The sequence below is a fragment of the Schistocerca serialis genome, chromosome 8 (assembly GCF_023864345.2).
Source record: "Schistocerca serialis cubense isolate TAMUIC-IGC-003099 chromosome 8, iqSchSeri2.2, whole genome shotgun sequence".
NCBI classification, from domain to species: Eukaryota; Metazoa; Arthropoda; class Insecta; order Orthoptera; family Acrididae; genus Schistocerca; species Schistocerca serialis.
Window position 1 is genome coordinate 246,469,942 of NC_064645.1, and position 22,194 is coordinate 246,492,135.

Below are 22,194 nucleotides of genomic sequence, written 5' to 3' on the forward strand. Positions count from 1 at the left end.
ACATTACAGTTCAATACTACACAAAGTAATTCAAACAATCAGTGGCTTTCCAATCAGCAGAATCACATAACCTTTAATGGAAATGGTAACACTTATCTGCAACAAAATCCTGAAGTAAATCATGATGTTGACACACGTTGGCATAATCAAAATCCCACAGTGAACAGTCTCGAAGTTACCCATGAGACTCGTCCTTTAGTGCCTAGTTCAACAAACTAGTGAAGGTCACATTTAACCTTTGGATGCTGACTATGGGTTGGAGTGGGAATGAAACTGATTTCCGTAGTCACCTGTTAAGGTATAATGAAGATGCAGATTTGAGTAACAAATTAACATAGTTTTCATACGTGTGCTGAATATTCAAAGGAAATAGTGCACACATGTACGTGGCATTGATCAATGTTATGTCTAAAGTATTATTTGATGAAAAAAGTAAAATTTGAAAGCCCCCAATTTACCCATCTGAAAACTGCAAGATCGTTGGTGCAGGGGGTAGTAAATGGAAACTAGTAAAAATCCAATCCCATGTTAACGTGATGGTGGGAGACGTCACAGAAATCTCCTTTCAGGAGTGGAACATCTGACAGAACGATGTACTTTTTGGTGTTGAGTTATTAAGGGAGAAGTGTGTCAAAATTGACTTAGAGATGTATAAATGCTGCCTTCGTGTTGATGAGAAAGGAGTCATTGCCGATTTAATCAAAATTCCTAAGCGCCACAATAGTTATTGTCAAAACATTCGATTACAGCTTGTCAAAATGAGACAGTTACTGGTTATTGATTCGTTTCATCAGAGTACTTCGAATTGTGAAGATGAAAAATATTAGTTCAGGATAAAGCCTTAGGGTCTACCGATATTACTTTCCAACAGCAAGAGCAATTGAAAGATTTACTGTCAAAGTACATTCGGAAGTTTGACAAGAAGTCTGCCATAAATAAAACCTAAGAATACCGCATGGAGGTGAAGCCCCATGAAACATTTTGTAAAAACACTTATTGAGTTCCATTGTCTAAGAGAGAGGCTGCAATTCAAGAAATACAATGTATGTTAGAGTGGTGGCTCATCGAGCCCTCTTTCTCTCCTTACTGTTGTCCACTTCTAGTTGTGGCCAAGCCCAATTGCCTGCTTTGCTTTTCCTTGTCATGACTGTCTATTGTTAACAAAGGCCATTGGCCCAAAGCTTTAAGTGTGAAAATCTTTTTGTTGTGCCTATCTGCGACTCAGCATCTCACTGAGTAGCAACTTTCCTTCTCAGAATATTGCTACATTCCATCCTGGATTTTTCATTGTTTGATTTTTTTAAATTTATGGTTTTCAACTTTACTGAGAATACAAACAATAATAACAGATATACAGTGGCATAATACAGTAATAGCAGTGATAAGTATTGTAACATAATTGTTTAACTCATATCAGTATTCTTTAGGAGACAAGGTGCTTCCTTTTTTCTGTAAGACTTCTCAATACTACCAAGCACTTGATCTGGAGGCAAGTAGTTATGGCAACGAACAGGGAAGAAGTGATGAATATTATTGAATTTTGTTCTCTTTTTTCCAAGAACACTGTAAGCATTGCCATCATACAACCACTTTTCTTTTGGCGTCTGCAAGAATCTGAGAATAGATATATAGTATTGGTGTCATCATTTGGTTGTGTGTGTGTGTGTGTGTGTGTGTGTGTGTGTGTGTGTGTGTGTGTGTTTTCTTTTTTTTATCTAAGTCAGAAAGTAAGTCCAGCAAAGCCAAAGCAACTTAACTGCATCCTCTTGAAGATTCTGTCTCCAACCAGATGTAGGAAACAATGCTTTCTTTCTTTTGCTCCGTACTATGTATCATGATGCACAGTTTGTATAACTACACTTGTCTAGTGTAAGAAAACATCACTGACTGATAGTTTTGAAAAGACTGGCTTTGCTGGTTGTCAAAGCAAATCTTAATGACAGATGGATTATTTTCCTTTAGTATACCATGAAAGCACAGTGCATGACTGCGTCTAGTTCATAGTTTACTCTTCTTCTCCAGACATGTTTCCACTTCTATTTCCATTAAACCACCCTCATGTATCTATATGAGATGTCCTGAATGATAGATTGAAACATTTGTAAAATACAGGGCAATTATAATTAAAGTTAAACTTTCAAACTGCTGCAGAAATACCACCACTGGTCATAATAACATCAAATTGCAATGGAATACTATCGGAGAAGGGGGAAAATGTTTAGCAGAAGAAAAATAAATAGTTACAAAATAAAGCAATAGATGGCGCTGTAAACATAATAATTTAATAGTGGTCGACTACAAATGACAAGTGAGTCGTACAACAATGCCTAAGGTGTATGTTTGACATTAAAGAAATTGTACTACTCAGTGTGCATGGGTGTACAAGTGTGATACTGTTAGTCACGTAAGCCCAACCACCACAGCAAGGTCATATCACATTGGATGGGAAAAATTGGTTTTTAATTGTCCTGATGCCAAAAATCGTATAAAAAGCATCACTCACATCAGTTTTTAATTGTCCTGAGGCCATAAACTGCTTAAAAAGCGTTTACCACATTGGCTTTTAATTGTCCTGAGGCCAGAAACTGCACAAAAAGCATCAATCACATCGGTTTTTAATTGTCCTGAGGCCAAAAACTGCATAAAAAGCATAAATCAAAATCAAATCAGATTATTAATTTCTGTGTGACTGGCGCAAAACATGTAAATATGCTGTTCACACGTTTCACAACTGATCGAAAGTTTCCGGGGTCACGTTCAGAATGTGTTGCGAAATGCGTGCCTTCAATGCAGCTAAGTTTGCAATCAGAACACTGAATGCAACATCTTTCAGATAGCCCCGCAGCCAGAAGTCACACAGATTAAGATCAGGTGATAGAGATGGCCAGGCTGTATGAAAATGGCAGCTGATAATTCTAGCATTTCAGAAATGGCACTTCAGCAGCTGCTTAACCGGATTTGCAATGTGCGGAGGTGCACTATCTTGCATTAAAATGATCCCATCCACGTGTCCATGCTGTTGGAGAGCTGGAATGACATGGTTGCACAAAAGACTCTCATAGCACTTACCAGTCATGGTATAGGTAACAGGACCGGAAGCACCTGTCTCTTCAAAAAAAAAAATGGCCCTATGATAAATGATGCTGTAAATCCGCACTACACAGTAGCCTTTCCAGGATGAAGTGGCACTGGTTGATTTGCATGTGGATTTTCTGTTGCCCATATTCGATAATTCTGTGTACTGACATATCCTGTCAGATGGAAGTGAGCTTCGTCTGTCCACAAAATCTTCCATGACCAATCATTGTCCGCTTGCATGTGAGCAAGAAATTCTAAAGCAAAGGTCTGTCTTGCTGGCAGCTCAGCAAAAAACAACTCGTGCACATGGGTAATTTTGAATGGATAGCAAAGAAGGATGTTTCGTAGGATTTTACACACCATGCTCATGGGTATGTCCAATGTTCGGACAATTCTCCGTGCACTACACGTTTGTACACCACCACTCATCTCCTCCAGTATTGCTGTGCTCACTGCTTGCACTGATGTCGAATCAGTTCGTTTCCTCCCTCTACCAGGTTTCACACCAAAAGAACTCGTCTTTTCGAATTTCCAAATAATTTTCTCCAGACCCACGGCAGTCACTGGACCGATGCCTTTTTTCAAACCTTTCAGTGTCTGGAACTTCTACAGAACAACATGTGCACAGCCTTCATTCTTGTAATACAGCTTTACAAGCAGAGTGCACACACACACACACACACACACACACACACACACACACACACACACACACACACACAGCAGCACCAGTGCATGATGGGAGAGGCGACTAGGTGGCGGAAAGGAGGAGGCTGGAGCAGGGAGGGAGAGGGATAGTATTGTGGGGATGGCGGACAGTGAAGTGCTGCAGGTTGGGCGGCGGGCAGGGAAGAGGTGGTGAGGAGGGGGGGGAAGTAGGGGAGAATGAGAGAAATAAATAAAAAATAATAATAAAAATTAAGTAAAATAAATAAAAAATAATAATAAAAATAAAGTAAAATAAATAAAAAAGACTGGATGTGGTGGTGGAATGACAGCTGTGTAGTGCTGGAATGGGAGCAGGGGAGGGGCTGGATGGGTGAGGGCAGCAACTAACAAAGGTTGAGGGCAGGAGAGTTACAGGGAAAGTTCACACCCGTGCAATTCAGAAAAGCTGGTGTTGGTGGGAAGGATCCATGTGGTACAGGCTGTGAAGCAGTTATTGAAATGAAGGCTATCAAGCTTAGCAGCGTGTTGAGCAACAGGGTAGTCCACTTGTTTCTTGGCCACAGTTTTTTGGTGGCCATTCATGTGGCCAGACAGCTTGTTGGTTGTCATGCCTACTTAGAATGCAGCACAGTGGTTGCAGCTTAGCATGTAGACCACATGACTGGTTTCACAGATAGTCCTGCCTTTGGTGGGATAGGTATGTTTGTGACCAGACTGGAGCAGGTGGTGGTGGGAGGATGTATGGGACAGGTCTTGCATCTAGGTCTATTACAGGGGTATGAGCCACGATATAAGGGATTGGGAGCAGGGGTTGTGTAACGATGGACGAGTATATTGTGTAGGTTCGGTGGACGACGGAGTACCACTGTGGGAGGGATGGGAAGGATAGTGGGCAGGACATTTCTCATTTCAGGGCACGACAAGAGGTCTTCGAAAACCTGGCAGAGAAAGTAATTCAGTTGCTCCACTCCCGGGTGGTACCGAGTTATGAGGGAAATGCTCTTCTGTGGCTGGATGGTGGGGCTTTGGGAGGTGGTGGGATACTGGAAAGATAAGGCATGGGAGATTTGTTTTTGTACAAGGTTGGGAGGATAATTACGGTCAGTGAAGGCTTCAGTGAGATCCTCAGTATATTTCGAAAAGGACTGCTCGTCACTGCAGATGTGACAACCACAGGTGGCTAGGCCGTAACACATGACGAATTCCAAACCAACAACCTTCCTCCTAGTCACCATGACCAACAATATCCTCACCCACAATTACTTCTCCTTTGAAGGTATTATCTACAAACAAATCCAGGATACGGCTATGGGCACCCGCATGGCACCATCGTATGCCAACCTATTCATGGGTCATCTACAGGAATTCTTCCTAAATACTCAGAATCCTAAACACCTCACCTGGTTCAAATTCATTGATGACATCTTTGCTATCTGGATTGAAGGTGAGGACACCCTATCCACATTCCCCCAGAACCTCAACAACTTCTCCCCCATTTGCTTCACGTGGTCCTACTCAATCCAACAAGCCACCTTCCTAGATGTTGACCTCCGCTTTGAAGATGGTTACATCAGTACCTCCATCCATATCAAACATACTAACCACCAGCAATACCTCCACTTCGACAGCTGCCACCCATTCCAAACCAAGAAGTCCCTTCCATACAGCCTAGCCACCCGTGGTCGTCACATCTGCAGTGACGAGCAGTCCGTCTCGAAATATACCGAGGGTCTCACTGAAGCCTTCACTGACCGTTATTATCCTCCCAACCTTGTAATAAAAAAAAAAAAAAAACAAATCTCCCATGCCTTATCTTTCCAGTCTCCCAGCACCTCCCAAAGCCCTACTGCCCGGCCACAGAGTAGCATTCCCCTTGTAACTCAGTACAACCCAGGACTGGAGCAACTGAATTACGTTCACCACCCGGGGTTTCAATGACCTCTTTTCGTGCACTGAAATGGGAAATATCCTGCCCACTATCCTCCCTACCTCTCCCACAGTGGTATTTCGGCATCCATCAAACCTACACAATATACTTGTCCATCCTTATACAACCCCTGCTCCCAATCCCTTACCTCATGGCTCATACCCCTGTAATAGGTCTAGATGCAAGACCTGCCCCATACATCCTCCCACCACCACCTCCTCCAGTCCAGTCACCAACATACCTATCCCACCAAAGGCAGGGCTATCTGTGAAACCAGTCATGTGGTCTACATGCTAAGCTGCAACCACTGTGCTGCATTCTATGTAGGCATGACAACCAACAAGCTGTCTGGCCACATGAATGGCCACCAAAAAACTGTGGCCAAGAAACAAGTGGACTACCCTGTTGCTCAACACGCTGCTAAGCTTGATAGCCTTCATTTCAATAACTGCTTCACAGCCTGTACCACATGGATCCTTCCCACCAACACCAGCTTTTCTGAATTGCACAGGTGGGAATTTTCCCTGCAATACATCCTACGTTCCTGTTAACTATCCTGGCCTCAACCTTCATTAGTCGTTGCCCTCACCCATCCAGCCCCTCCCCTGCTCCCATTCCAGCACTACACAGCTGTCATTCCACCACCACATCCAGTCTTTTTTATTTATTTTATTTTATTTTTTATTTATTTCTCTCATTCTCCCCTACTTCCTCCCCCCCCCCCCCCCCCCCCCCACCTCTTCCCTGCCCACCGCCCAACCTGCAGCACTTCACTGTCCACCATCCCCACAATACTATCCCTCTCCCTCCCTGCCCAAGCCTCCTCCTTCCCCCCCCCCCCCCCCCCCCATTTGCCACTCCCATCATGTTAATTTTTTTAAAATCTATATATAATAATAAACACAAAAATATGCATTTTACAACAATGCAAACATAGTTAACACTACAGTTCATAAAAAAATTATGTTGAAGAACAAATACATGGAATTAAAAAATGCAACATAATTAATAGCAACAATAATTACAAACATTTATTGACTTTCGAAAAGACGAAAAATCTCACCTTAATACACTGTCATAAAAATTAAATTTTAATATATTTCATTAATTAACTCACTAACATCAGCGAGATCTAGTTGAGATGAAAAAATCAGATACTGAAACATATCTATGTAGGTAAAAATAGTAAAACTTATTTTATGGAGAACTGTATCTGTTGCACTTACCGAGTTTTGAAAAAGCGCTCTTCAATCGTTGTAATGAACTGTTCGGGCATTAGACATGCCAGTAGCTGTATTCTAATTGGATTTCTCATGAGCGAGGCCAACAAACTTGTGCTTAAAGCACAATATAAAAACAGCAAGGCGACAAGGAATCATGATAGTAATCAATTTCAAGCAGCTAGTACTAAAATGGACTTCAGACACAAACAGTGTAACTCATACAAGCACAGACAGCAATACACAACAGTAATGTGCACTTGTGTACCTGTAATATGGTTTAGCGATCTTGAGATGAACTCTCATCATCCTTTCGGAATGTTATCACATTTATCTGACTATAAGATGGCCTGAATATAAGGCAACTCACCTTTCTTAAGAGGCAGCTTCAGAAAAATTTATTTCTAACATATTCTGACTAATCAAAGTTACAAACTGTTTTCTTAACATAAAGTATGTGCAAAAAAGTTAACATGATGTCTATTCTAAACTTATGCCATTTACTGATTTCTACATTTTGATAATACTAGGAGAAATAAAGCAAACAAAAAGGATTGGTCTACATAAATTTTCGGAACATTTCTTTTCTACCTTTTTTGCTTACTAATCCTGTAGCATGTGGTATAATTATTTTTAATCATCAGCACCATCCTAACAGCACAATTGTGAAATTTATATCTTCGTTGTGACAAATATTTCACAGTTTCTTCTGAGTATGTTGCTATTTCTGAGATTGTCATTAAGATGGGTCCTGAGAACACAGTTGCTCGTTTCCGAATAAATATCGGATTTCGCATCGATACTGATGTGAGAATGTTACAATACCTCTTGCTTCCAAATAAATTGTGGCTTAATCTTCTAACAACAGCTCTTTCATTGGCTGTGTGGCATCCGTTGACACCCCCCACCCCTCCCACTCCCGTCACAGGTAGCAGCAAGTGTCAACAACATTGCAGCAAGAAACACATATGTACACAACTGACCCCTATCTAGACTTTTACCATCTCCTGCAGAAATGAAAACTATTGAGTATTTGTCCAATTCTGAAGCCAGTTTGATACTGATTACAATTGTATTCGGCAAACTGCTGTTTACACATGGTAAATGTTCATAAAAAGCCAAAGAAAGAAGCATAGAGTCCCAAGTTTGGCCGCACAATGAAATCTGTTGCTCACTCACTGCTCCCCTTCCCTCAATCATATAATAACTCTTAGTCAAGCTGGTGTCACTGTTCCTCTTTCAGCCCTCCCGTAGTGTTGAGCTTGAGCAACTGTGAAAGATAGGCTGCAATACCTTTTATACTATGTTCATCACAAGAACAAACCTGATGCAAACAAACATAAATGTGGTGACTGCCAGCAGACATTGCCCATGTAAACCGGAGTTGTTACGCTCTTGGAAGTAGGTCCTACTTATGTATTAGATATCTTATCACTGTGTTAAGGTAAATGAAACTTTAAGATAATCTAATGTTCGAAAGTCATAAACTTTTTTCTTAACCATATTTCAGCAATACAGTTTTTTATTTAAAAACTCATCTGACAGTCGCAATCTCTGTGCTTTTGTGCTCAGATTGTCGCTCTGGTAACATGTAGTGTGAAAGTGTCTGACACTGCTTTCTGTTCCACAGTAAAATGCGTGTGGAACACTGTCAAAAAGTGGTGAGTAGCAGGTTGTTCTTAGTGTTTTTATGAGTTTTCAGAGAAAATCATCTTTCAGTTTTTCTGAGGAACTATATTAACTAAACTAAAGGAATTTTTTAATACAGGATGCACAGCTGAATCGGTAGCATTATAGAATGGTAATCCACAATTTTAATCTCTTTATCAACATTTAAAGTATCGCACTAGTTGTTCTTTCTTTTTCACTAAATTTGGCATACCTAAATCTTTGAAATGTAAAATTCATTAAATATGTGCTAAGTACCATATATCTAATTACTATTTTAATTAAAAATGCACTTACTCTTGTTTCTAATTGTTTATTGCAGTTTTTATTGCAAATATCAATTCTTAATTATTGACATTTTATAAAAGATTGTTAATAAAGTTTATTTAAATTTAGAAAACATTACAAATTAAATTTTTAGGACAAAAATGAAAAATGATCTCAAGGGTAAGTAAAGACATAAGTTGATAATCCATATTTGTAACTACAGTACAAGAATCAACAGTGCCAAACAAGGAAATACATAAATAAAACTTGCAAGCACACGGTGTTTCATAATCTGATCAAAAATTTTAAGTACCAACATCAACATCTATTGTAGTGAACTATTTTTAGGTAGAGAAAGCAAGCCAAATGGTATATGTGTTTCATTAAGACCACTTATATTATTTTATTTCAATAAAATGAAACATATTTCGTGACAGAAATACACATTTCCTTGGAGTCCCAAGACAGATTTAAAATACCTTCACCAATTCCAGAAATAACCTCAGAAAGAAATAGGGCTCTTGAAAGAAATGTATAAGGTAGGAAGAGTTGTGTAAGCCAACAAATCGACTGACCACGGCCTCTGGCCTGCCAAGGAACACTACAGTCCTGGGTCCATGGATAAACCATGAAAATCCACTGCATTACGCCACACACAAATAGACCCCACCCGTGGGCAGTGCAATGAGAGTAGATCTGCTGGGCGAGACCTGCACATCGGTGATAAACAAAGGGCTTCAGATCGGCAGGCCCGATCCGTTAAGAGATACCCGCAGAAATGGCCAGCAGTTTCAGCCTGTCATGGAAATCCACTCGTGTGGCCACGCTATCCGGGAGTCACAGACAGCACATTGATGAAATGGGACCATGGTGCGATCAATCCATGCAACAGATAATTTCTGCAAATACTCTGAGAATCAGTAATAATGAGGATAGGTAGCAACTCACGATAAAGATGAATACTGAGCCACAGACAGGCATGTAGAAAAGACAATCACACTCTCACAACTAAATTTTTGGCCATAGCCTTTGTCAGAAAATGAGAGCACATGCACATTCACAAAATCACTCCACACACAGCTGGTGCACACATGACTGCATCTCCAGCCACTGCATCTACAGTCTCTGAGCATCGGTTCCAAATGAACCACTCCTCACTCATCCCTGCCTCTCATCAGCAGCTGCTAGGCTAGTGGCGAGATGTTGTGACAGCTCTAACTGCAAGCTGAGGGAGTGGTAGGAAGGGGAGAAGCAGTAGGGATGAGGGAGTAGGAAAGCGGCACATGTGCTCAACTGCAGAGGGAGTGGTAGGAAGGGGTGAAGCAGTAGGGATGAGGGAATAGGAAAGCAGCACACGTGCTCAGCTGTACCCAACCAGTGACGATGCATGACATCTCAGTAAACAAACCATTTCATCTACTGAGACAAAAACAAAATTTTTCAGTGTTTTTTTTCATGTTTCCCTGATTTCCCTGACATGTTTGAAATTCCCTTATAATGCCTAATTTCCAGAACCTGTGGCAACCCTGATGTACGACATTTTACCTCAAATAAATGATAAGGTGACTTTCTCAATTCTCTTCCTAGAAAAACATTTGAAATGATTTTCTTTGTAATTTTCTATTAGATGTTAAGTGAACAAACTAAAATTGAGTGAAATGCTTAAACCTTTATGTGCCTAGTATAAGGCGACTTTAAGTCAAACTAAAATGAAAGTACAGAAACCATGAGTACAGATTAACAAACTGTGAGCTAATGCTAAAACGATCTGGACAAAAAAAATTATAAATCATGAAGTGAAACTTATAGAAAATGACTTTAAATATAAAATACACATCGTACAGAGGCACACTTTGCAGTGAAAGAAACATTTGTTTACACCGAGTAATTTTATAAAGAAAATTCTCTGTCTCAACCAAAGGGGCCAGTGATTTGTATTTCGTATTATAGATGTTGTTGAAAATACGAAATCCGATGACTTTTCATGGCCAGGGAAGGCAGATTTACTGTACATCAGTTATCATGATGAAAGTGAACAAAATGCTACCTTTGAATTTTTGTAAGTTGTTCATCACCTGCTTTTTGAGATTCAGTCTCACTCTCACTTGTTTTTTAAGAGACACACTTCTCTCTCTCCTGCCTTGTCCATTGCCTGTGCAAGCATTTGTAATTTTCATTGATAATAAGTATGTTAACATGAAATTGTGGAAGTGGGTTTATTTCAAAGAATAATAACACCATTTTCACAGCTGATGGATCAGGTGTTAAGTTTTTGTGAGTACTTATTCTGGTTTCTGGAAGAAAGGCTTGCTGACGAACAATTAGCAGTCATTTTTTTTACATCTCATGCAGATCACTACCAATGATAGCAAACTTTTTTCGGAGCCTGCTTATCAATTCTCTATTAAGTCCCACACCTTAACGGGATCAAACTGACGTGCCTGTAATAATTATTATTCACACAGGTGTGAATTGGAAATTGTGAGCCTATTATTCCATCAGTGGACAATGATTCTACATCTCTCAGTCTCACAATCAGAATATGTAACAGTATTTGTTCTTTTTGTCGTATAATTCTTCCTCTTGGTCTTAAAGGGAGAGTTATAGTAAGAGCGTCAGTTCACAAACTTAGTACAGGGCATTGTTCGAGGGCCTCAAAATACTACCTCTGCCATCCCTGCGGATATATTCCCTTGCTGAATTTTTCCTTAATTATATGGAGTAGTTCAAAATTAACAGCAACATCCAATCAGTGAACATCAAACATAGAAATTATTTGTACTGAGACAATATTCTCTTAAACATTGCACACGAATGTGTTTACTACACTGCAGGTTGAATTTTCAAAATGTTCACAACAGAATTTTTTATTTAAATAGAACAACTTCCTTGTGGCACACTTCTTTAATTCTGCACAGTTTAGAGTCTTCTGGTGTACTGTTTTAATATGTATATACCTCTGTAAATCAACTTACATAAAATTCTTCTTTGTAGTAGACTGTGTCATATTTTAAAAATGATGAACCAATGTTTAGGTCACTATTGCAAGTGACCCTAATTGGGGTATATAATACTACTGGGAGAATGCAAATTCATAAAACAGCCCCACTACTGCACCACTAATTTCTTCAAAGTAGCATAAATATAGTTCATGATATGAATGAAAGCTGAGAGAGGAGAGGAAAGTTTTTATTCATTGTAATTTAAAACAGAATTGATTTGCCCCTGTGAGGTAAGAGGGAGCTGCTTTTCTGATATAGTGCTGATCTTGTAGTGACTGGAGGATGTTACAGTGGGTGAAGTGCATTGTGTGCCTCCTAAAGCAATGTTTAAGGGCCAGCATCATGACAGCAGTACTGCACTGAAATAGTAGCTTCCTCCTGATTCACCCATGTGAGCCCATAAAATAATTCCATTTTAAATTACAGTTAATAAAAAATCTTAGCTCCTCTACATTCCTCACACCCCATCACATGGTGAATTTCATTTAGACTTCTTTTAAGATATTATGAGGGCACAAGTGAAGATAGTCCAGCACACCATGAGAAAGTAAATAATGAAAAACATATTTACAAAAATAAATTATGCACCTTGCACAAATCTTGGGCATCCACCTATCTTCTAATAAGACTAAAAACACTATATAAATGAAAATCCACTGTGTTTGATGTTAACTGCACAGAAGCCCAGTATTATTTCTCTGTTAATACAATACTGAATACTGAATACTCTATAGTGGCTAATGACTCCTCTGAGTATTTGGGTACAAGATAATGACTACGCCACAGATTAACAGTTTCTACACATTTGTGGTACAACATTCAGTCTCAAGCTGCAACAATTCAACAGGGAAAAACATTATACCCCACATTTTTCTGCGCTCTAAATGATATGATAATGTAACATCCACTTTCATATTCTAACTTAATCGTAATAGGAATCCTATTTTGTCAGGGAAGTCTTATTTGGTTTGTAATCATTGGACATGCTTGAGAAGTGAGTGACCACTCACCCAGACCAATCAGCAGTTGGTTATTCCACGTACTTCATGTGTATTTGTACTTGAAATTCACATTAAACAAAAACGGTAACAACACAGGAAAACAATCGCCATGCATACTGACAGAGGTGTGCTACTGCAACTACTACTGAATATTAACTCACTAATCTTGCTTTCCATTGAAGTGTCCTTATTTAAGTTTCCACCTCATGGCACCCAAAATATCAAAGGTTGCTGCAGCACGATACCTCTGCTTAAAAATACATCAGTTTGAGTGCACAGCAACTAAAGTTATTGCCAGCTACCTTTCAGTATAGCATTGTCTCTGAATGACATCAGTATTATTAAGACTGCTGAATAACTGTGAATATCAGATACAGCTTGCATACAGTGTGTGTGTGTGTGTGTGTGTGTGTGTGTGTGTGTGTGTGTACGCGCCACGTGCGTGTGAGTAACCATTCGAAAGGTAGTAATGTGTCTGTATCAATGCCATGGCACCCATGTATCAATCAGCTACAGGTGAGTGGTTACCTTTCTCCCATTTCTTGTTTAGCCACAGTGGATTTTCTGTTATTGTAATATTTCACTTCCCAGTGAGCTTAAAGATGTAGATGAGGTGTGAGTAGTCCTTTGAATTAAAGCTATCCGAATTTCAGTAGGTACTCTTACAAGTTAGTTTCATAGCAAATTTCATCTGTTACAGCTATTTTAATTTACAGAAACTACATAAATAAAAAGTATGCCTTAGTAGCTGAGTGGTCATCTTGCCTTGACTGCCACACAGAGGACTAGGTCCAATTCCTGGTACTACCCTGGTTTTTCCTTGGGAGAAGACATGAGCATGATGATGTTGCAATCAGCCTCATATGAGACAAACTGCAAAGCTACTCCATCATGCCCTTCCACGTCACATACAAATGATGCCTTATGGTAGAGGATTACATGGTATGTGGTCGGCACCATATCGTCCTCTGTGCCTGATTGAAACTATGTTCAGTTTCATTGAGGTATGTACACTGCTCGACAAAATATTTTACACTCCATCATCATCCTGTGTTGTTACCATCATCAGTTTCATTGAGGTATGTACACTGCCCGACAAAATGTTTTACACTCCATCATTACCAAATTACATAAAACAGCCTAGCCTTAATGTGCAAGCTGCACATTTTCTACATCAATTTAACCTACCTCGGTCACTGGCTGGCAATGTATGAGACAAAAAAGATTGCAGAAGAAATCTAAGGTGTTTATGCAGATGTGAATGTGTATTACTCCTTTGTAGGTGGGACTTTTTAAGAAAAACACACTGCAATACAGTATTTTAAGTGAGAAATACTTGCAGCACATATAACTTACCTAAATAAACTGAATGCTTTACAATAAATATGGAGTGAAATGAAACTAAAATATATTCAATCAATAAATTTATTTTGATAACAGAAGCAGTGCTATGCAAATACTCTGAATGGCAAGCATATGACGATTCCACCTTTTTGACAATCAATGTGCCATTATTATAAATATTTACAACATACATTTTTACAGTCCGTGAACATGTTAGTAGGAGGCAAATTCTGCATCAAGACAAAAAAAGTGGAAACAATATTTGGAACTAGCTGCCATTAGCACACAAAGGACAAATGCCAACCTTCACAGTTATGTCTCTGTGATGGCTCATTTTATCAGTAAAAGAAATATAAACAAGTTCTTGTCAATTAAGTAACTGGAATGTCTTGCTCATTGTACGTTTATATATATTATATATATATATATTTTACATTTCAACTTGTTTAGACTTTTCAAGATATAATAAATCTTTTTATTGGTCAGTTGCACTTTAGGCAATAAACTCTGCATTCAGTCTGAAATGTTGCATGGCAAGCAACAGAAGGCAATATTCCTGCCACAAACACAAAAGGCGCTCCTCTTGATATCTTGCAGTTCAACTTCTAAAGATACCACAGATCCTACTAAAATGGATATCACAAGTGTAAGCACTGGGATTGAATTGCATTTACTTAATCCTTATTCTGTTTCTTTCACATACAGTTTTGAACCAGTCCAGCCTCTAAACATCTGAATTTGACCACATGTCAACAATATTGATTGTAATATTTATTCCATCCCAGTATTCTGAAGGAAGCTGAAAGAAGCTTCTTGAATGTGCACTACCACTGATTATCAAATACAGGCAAAGCAGATTTTCCAGTTTATTTTGCAACTTAGCCATTGCACTCAAAACTTATATATATTTACTCTTTTCCACTGGCATGAAAGTTGGAATTTTGTAAGAATGCAGTACCTGCCTTTTATTCTTCAGCATTGGTGATATAATGAAAAATGCTGCAAGGCAGTCATTATGTGACTGCTAGAAAACAAAGCAAAAAGCTGTCGTCGTAAATACAAAATGGAAAACATGCACACGCACACGCACACGCACACACACACACATCACACAGCATAAAAAAGGGAGAAAATAGAGCTAATTAACAAAAAGTTGAGATTTTACAATAATTTTGCACACAATATGTGTCAAAAATCTAAGACTGAAGAACAACGTGTATGTATAAAACAAACGTGAACATATATATATATATATGTTATTGTTCTGAGTTTTGCTGAACTTCTGATGATAATGTAGAACGGACAAAACTGTGCTGAGGCAGTGAAGGGGCCAGCCAGGTGGCACAAGGTGCTTTCACAGGTGGCTGTTCAGTCACTTCAGGGCCCTGAAAACACAAGAGCAAGAAATAACAAAAGGAATAAGCAAATTTATCAATCAGCTATCCATTACAGCAGTATTAGTCATAGGGTGCATAAGCAAGAGGCATAATAACCAATAATAACTTGTCCCCTCCCACTCCCTAGGGATAATTTGGTGGTTCCCCTTGGCAATGCATGTAGGTCATATTGCAGGGCCACAATATTGTTACACATAAATATGCTTTTAAATACCTTATAAATTAATTAAACAACAGTGCTCTAGGTATAGCTTGTATAATAATCGATGGAGCAAAAGCATGTTTCATCTTTTTATTATTTTTATGCTAAAATTACCAATCACAAAAGATGTCTTATCTTCAGCCAGAGGCAACGTGCATGTCTGCATTCAGCTCTTTCCGAGTGATCCTGCAGGGCACATTGTTATCACACTGGATATAGTTTATAGCCTGTCTGTACGTCGGAAGTCACTATTTGCTTGTCAAATCTTTTTTGGTTGCTCTAGAACATCAAGAGCCACTATTTTCCCATCTAGTCTTTTCCTGTTGCTCTAGAATGTCGGGAGTTTTTTTACACATCCTCAAGTATCACCCATACACTTACACATATACAGTCTCATGCCAGCAATTTTGTAGCCATTTTTGCGAGCTTGTGTATGGAACCTTACTTCAAAATATACCAAACTCAACAAAAATTACCATAAACTTTTCCCTGTGTTTATAACACTGAACACAAATTTTCATGTTTCCTGAATTATGTACGTTAAATGTCAGTCAAAAATCACTTCTAAATTAAGTCTTGGTTTTCTTGTTACAATCTTTGAACTATACTAATTATCAAATGAAACTGGTCTGCGATTTTATAAAGAAAAATCAGTAATTCGCTGATGGTTGGAGGGTTAAGTACTCATGATACATGTCATCATTACAAATAGCTCTTGTGTCATTTACCTACAGCATCACATATATACTGATCCTCTTTATGGCATTGGCCTTCCATCTCCTTCCTGGTTGGCCCAACAATCTCCATCCCCTGGCTGATGTACTTCTGAGGTTTGACAAAGAGGGAGAAACTGCCTGCATTACTGCGAACCCATTTATCATGGCATGTTAGTTCATGACTGTGTTTGACCTCTACTGTGAGTTTACGCTGAGACAAATTCCAACAAACTCTATCAATTGTGAATGTAGACAAGCAGTTTACCGAAGTGTTCTTTTAATCAGTTAAAGGTGATACAACAAAAATCAGACTGAGCTAGCATTTAGAATACATACCGAATATGTTCAATTAATAGCAATTGCTCTCAAAGTACATCCATTACCCGGTGCACACACCCCTGCATTTGCACATGTCTACTCAGAGCATTTTCGATTGTTATTTCTTGCGAAGCTGTGTGGGAACTTCACTACTTATGCCTTCCAGTGGACTGCAAGAACATATTTGTAGTCAACTGCCCACCCACCACCAATGAATTGATCAATTTTGGTGAATGTGTAAGGACACATTCAAGGTAAATAACACATACACACTAATACACCTTTAAAAATAATTCCATAGTAATGTGAACAGTCTCATGATTTATTATTATTATTATTAGATTTTGTATCTTATTGGAAATACCATTACAGCCCATTCCATCCAGCTACTTAATCCATTTTTCCATAGTCATGTATGTGAAATGTTGTACTTGTTTTTCGCCGACATTCTACTTCTTGTGTATATTTTTATTCTTCTCAATTACTCTCATATTGCAGCTCATACTCTGATTCAATACAGTACTCTAGGAACAGACATGATTTGGTAAAATTTCATTCTAATCTCTTTTTTTAATTTCTGGAAAGTTTGGTGGTACTGTAATTGGATTATTTATGTTTTATTTCCGGAGGCCACTTTCTTGAACAAGAAGGTGAATCCTAGGAAACTTAATGAATGTATCCTCATTGCTCATTTATTTCCAATTATTATTTTTCCCATTACATGTCAGAGTCCCCCTGCCATAGCATGGTTTGATGAAAATACTAAAAATGTACTATGCAGGTATTGAGAGAAGTTCATGACTAACTCATTGTACGGATTTCTCACTGTCATAAATTAATAAATAAGTAACTTCTCAACAGCAAACTGAAGTTTCTGAAATAAAACTACAAAAAAATTCTGCACAGCAAAGTTTTGTAACATAAGTTTCACATATTTTCCTCCAGGTGGCACATCATCTCTGAAGGAAATACTTGTGTTAATGTTAACTACTATGTGATTAAAATACCTTGAGACTTTAAACAGTTCCACCTGATAGAGGGGCCTTGATGCCATTGCCTCGGTAAGAGCAACAACAAACCTGTTTCCACTGCTGTGCCGCAAATATCTCTGCATGTATTGTGACCCTGTCGCCAACCCATCAGTAAAAGGTTGTAGACACTGCCAAGCATCAGTTACTTGCATGTTCCTCAGCTCTCATTTCAAGTGCAGAATTTTCAGGTGTTCTCCCTTTATCAGCTTTTGTTGGGAACTAGTGTAAGATGGTGCAAAGAGAAGCACTGCATAGGAACATTGAATGTAAGATCCATGTGTCAAGGAAAGCTAGACATAGTGAAAAGAGAAATGGAGAAAATTAACATCGACATATTGGGAATAAGTGAAATGAGGTGGACTGGCATGGGAGAATTTGCTTCGGATGGCCATATGGTGTATTATTCTGGGCACGATAACAACAGAAGTAATGAGGTAGCCTTCATAGTTAGTGATAAAGTGAGAAAAGCTGTAATGGGATGCAAATATAAAAATGATAGAATGATGTCCATCAGACTCCAAGGTCAGCCCCTCAACATCACAGTAATTCAAGTTTATGCACCAACAACCAATGCTGAAAAGGAAATTATTGACCAGTTCTATGGAGATTTACAAGAATTACTACTGTCAACACCAAAAAATGATATCGTCTTCATAGTTGAAGATTGGAATGCAAAAGTGGGAAATCAAACTGTAGAAGGTATAACAGGGAAATATGGTCTTGGTACAACAAATGAAGCTGGACAGAGACTCCTAGTATTCTGCCAAGAAAATTCATTGATAATTACTAATACACTGTTTCAACTACCAAAACGACGCCTATATACCTGGACTCCACCAGATGGCCAACACCGGAACCAAATTGATTACATACTTTGCAATCAGAGGTGGAAGAGTGCAGTTCAGTCAGCTACAACAAGACCTGGGGCTGACTGCGGATCAGATCATGAGCTCCTGATTGCAAAATTTCAGCTGAAACTTCAGAATGTAGCAAAAAGTATCCCAACTTGCAGATACGACCTTAACTCTATACCCTCCGACTACGCTGTAGAGGTACAAAACAGATTTAATGTATTACAGCTGGAGGACAAAAGCTCGCAAGAGATGTGGACAGAAGAAGCTAATACTGTCAAGGAGGCCGCAGAGAAACACATTCCCAAGAAAAGGAACAGTAAGAAGGCTAGATGGCTATCAGTTGAGGCACTGCAAGTTGCAGAAGAACGAAGGAAAGCAAAAATCAAGAGAGATAAATCAGCTATGTTTGAATTAAATAAAGATTTTCAGAAATTAGCTAGAAGAGATAAAAATATATTTTTTAATGAACAGTGCAAGGAAGTTGAAGATAGTAACAGAACGGGGAAGACAAGAGATCTTTATAAGAAAATTAGAGAAATTAAAGGAAAATTCCAGGCAAAAATTGGAATGATAAAAGATAGAAACGGGAAAGATCTGAGTGAAGCAGAGGATGTTAAGGAAAGATGGGCAGAATATGTAGAAGACCTATACAAGAAAGAACTGCATAGTGACAGGGCTCCTACTGCTGATGTTAATTTAGAACTAGAGCCAGATATTTTGGAGAGCGAAATCCAGTGGGCCCTTGAAAATATGGCTGATAACAAAACTAGTGGACATGATGAAATACCAGCAGAATTGTTTAAAGTCACTGGAAAGGATGCAGTGAAAGTGCTGCACTCAATATGTCAAAAAATATGGATCACACAGCAGTGGCCAGAAGACTGGAAAAGATCAGTATTCATCCCCATTCCAAAGAAGAGCAGTTCTAAAGAATGCTCAGATTACCGAACAATCGCACTTATTTCACATGCTAGCAAAGTTATGTTGAAAATATTACAAAATAGACTTCGCCAATATCTAGATCGAGAGCTACCAGAAGAACAAGCTGGATTTAGGAAAGGAAGAGGAACTAGAGATCAAATTTCTAACATTCGGTGGATTATGGAAAAAGCGAGAGAATTCCAGAAAGATGTGTACCTCTGCTTTATTGACTACGCCAAAGCCTTTGACTGCGTCGATCACAACAAATTATGGAACGTACTGAAAAACATGGGTGTACCAGATCACCTCATTCATCTGATACAGAGTTTATACCTTGACCAAGAAGTCACGGTGAGAACCATGTATGGAACAATGAAATGGATAAAGATTCAGAAAGGGGTCCGGCAAGGCTGCATACTGTCACCGTACTTATTCAATTTGTAGGCAGAACATGTTATGAGGAATGCGAGGCTAGATGAAGGAGAAGCAGGAATTAAAATAGCTGGAATAAATGTAAACAACCTCAGGTGCGCGGATGATACGATCCTGTTGGCAGAAAGTGAAGAAGAATTGAGAACACTCTTACTGAAGGTGAAAGATGAAAGTGAAAAGGCCAGTCTTATGCTGAATGTGAAGAAAACGAAAATTATGGCAACTACACCTACCAATTCGTGGGATATAGCAGGAGAAACCATGGAGGTAGTGACCACACTCAGTTATCTCGGTTCCCAGATCTCTGCTGATGGCGACTGCAGCCATTAAATCCGGAGACGCCTGTTGCTCGGTAGACAGGTGATGTCAAACCTTGACAAGGTTATAAGGTCCAGAGATATAACACTAGCAACAAAGATCCATATTGTGAGGGCTATGGTCTTTCCAGTTGTGATGTATGGATGTGAGACCTGGACCATTAGAAAGGCTGAACGGCGAAGAATTGACTCCTTCGAATTGTGGTGTTGGAGGAAACTTCTTAGAGTTCCATGGACTGCAAAGAGAACCAACAGATCAATATTGGAGCAAATAAAACCAGATTTCTCCCTGGAAGGTCTAATGTTAAAACAAAAGCTGACCTACTTTGGACACACAATGCGAAGGCATGCCTTGCTGGAAAAAACATTAATGATGGGGAAGATTGAAGGAACTAGAAGAAGAGGACGTCAGAGGATGAGATGGATCGATGGCATCACAGAAGCAATGCATTCCAACCTGGAAGGTCTACGGGAGAAAGTGCAAGACAGGAAAAAGTGGCGTGATTTGGTTCATGCGGTCACGAAGAGTCCGAACCGCCTAAACGAATAGAGAGAGAGAGAGAGAGAGAGAGAGAGAGAGAGAGAGAGAGAGAGAGTGTTTTTGTATCAGTTTCATTTGAGAGGCAGTCTCACACTTATGAACATGGGGTTTGCTGTTAAAGATGTTGTCTGAGAATACAAATATTGAGGGTTGGAACGAGAATTCAAGTCTGTGGTCAAGGTCGCCAATTACAGTGCTGAAAATTCAGGAGGAGGAGGTTAGAAAGGAAGGTAAGACTGATGAAGCATCATCAAGTCATTCTCTAGTGGGAAAAGTGACAAGAAAAAAAGACAGACGGTAATGCAGATGGGTGCATTCCAGCATGTTGCAATATGTAGACATATGTATGGTTATTACAAGCAATGAAAGCCCTATGTTAAACAAATGCTATTTGAACACTGACTTTCTCAGCCCCCAACTGACTCCTGATCTACATCCTCTTTACTGGTCACCATAACCAAATTTATCCTCACCCACAATTACTTCTCGATTGACAGCAATCATCTACAAACAAATCTGTGGTAGTCAAATTGACACTTATATGGCACTATCCTATACAAAACTATTCATGAAACATCTAGAGGAATCATTCCTAACCACCGTCCGCCCCTGGTAGCTGAGTGGTCAGCGCGACAGACTGTCAATCCTAAGGGCCCGGGTTCGATTCCCGGCTGGGTTGGAGATTTTCTCCACTCAGGGACTGGGTGTTGTGTTGTCCTAATCATCATCATTTGATCCCCATCGACGCGCAAGTCGCCGAAGTGGCGTCAAACTGAAAGACTTGCACCAGGCGAGCATTCTACCCGACGGGAGGCCCTCGTCACACGCCATTATTATTATTATTATTCCTAACCACCGAGAGTCCAAGACTCCTCACCTGCTTCAGATGCACTGATGATATCCTCACGATTTGAACCGAGGGTGAGGACACCCTACCCATATTTCTCTATAACATCAATACCTTCTCAAGGAGCAGTACATCCTTGCACATCAACCCTCCCAAGCACAAACAATACCTTCCCTTCAGCATTGCCACCAGGTTCTCACCAAGAAGTCACATCCGTGCAGCCTAACCACCTGTGGTCGTCAGATGTGTAGTGGCAAGCAGTCTCTCTCTAAGTGCACCAAAGATCTCACTATGGTCTTCACAGACCAAAATTATCCTCCCCATCCTATTCAGAAAAAGCCCTCCTCTGCCTTATCTACCATCCCCCCATACGCACTGCCAGGCCACAAAGGGGCAGCCCACTCATCACTCAGTACCATCCAAGCTCTGCAGCAATTGAATC

At 39.5% G+C, this 22,194-nt stretch overlaps 1 protein-coding gene across 6 annotated transcripts in view; it reads right to left on the reverse strand.

The window, feature by feature from the left end:
• Nucleotides 1–14,241: 14,241 nt before the first annotated feature.
• LOC126416139 (mesocentin-like) overlaps nucleotides 14,242–22,194 on the reverse strand; it is a 614,335-nt gene continuing 606,382 nt past the window's right edge. For all 6 annotated transcript variants that reach the window (XM_050083681.1, XM_050083685.1, XM_050083684.1 and 3 more), the window contains one exon: nucleotides 14,242–15,561. In XM_050083681.1, the coding sequence (XP_049939638.1) occupies nucleotides 15,554–15,561 (8 nt within the window). In that variant the 3' untranslated portion in view covers nucleotides 14,242–15,553. The remainder of the gene's footprint in view (nucleotides 15,562–22,194) is intronic.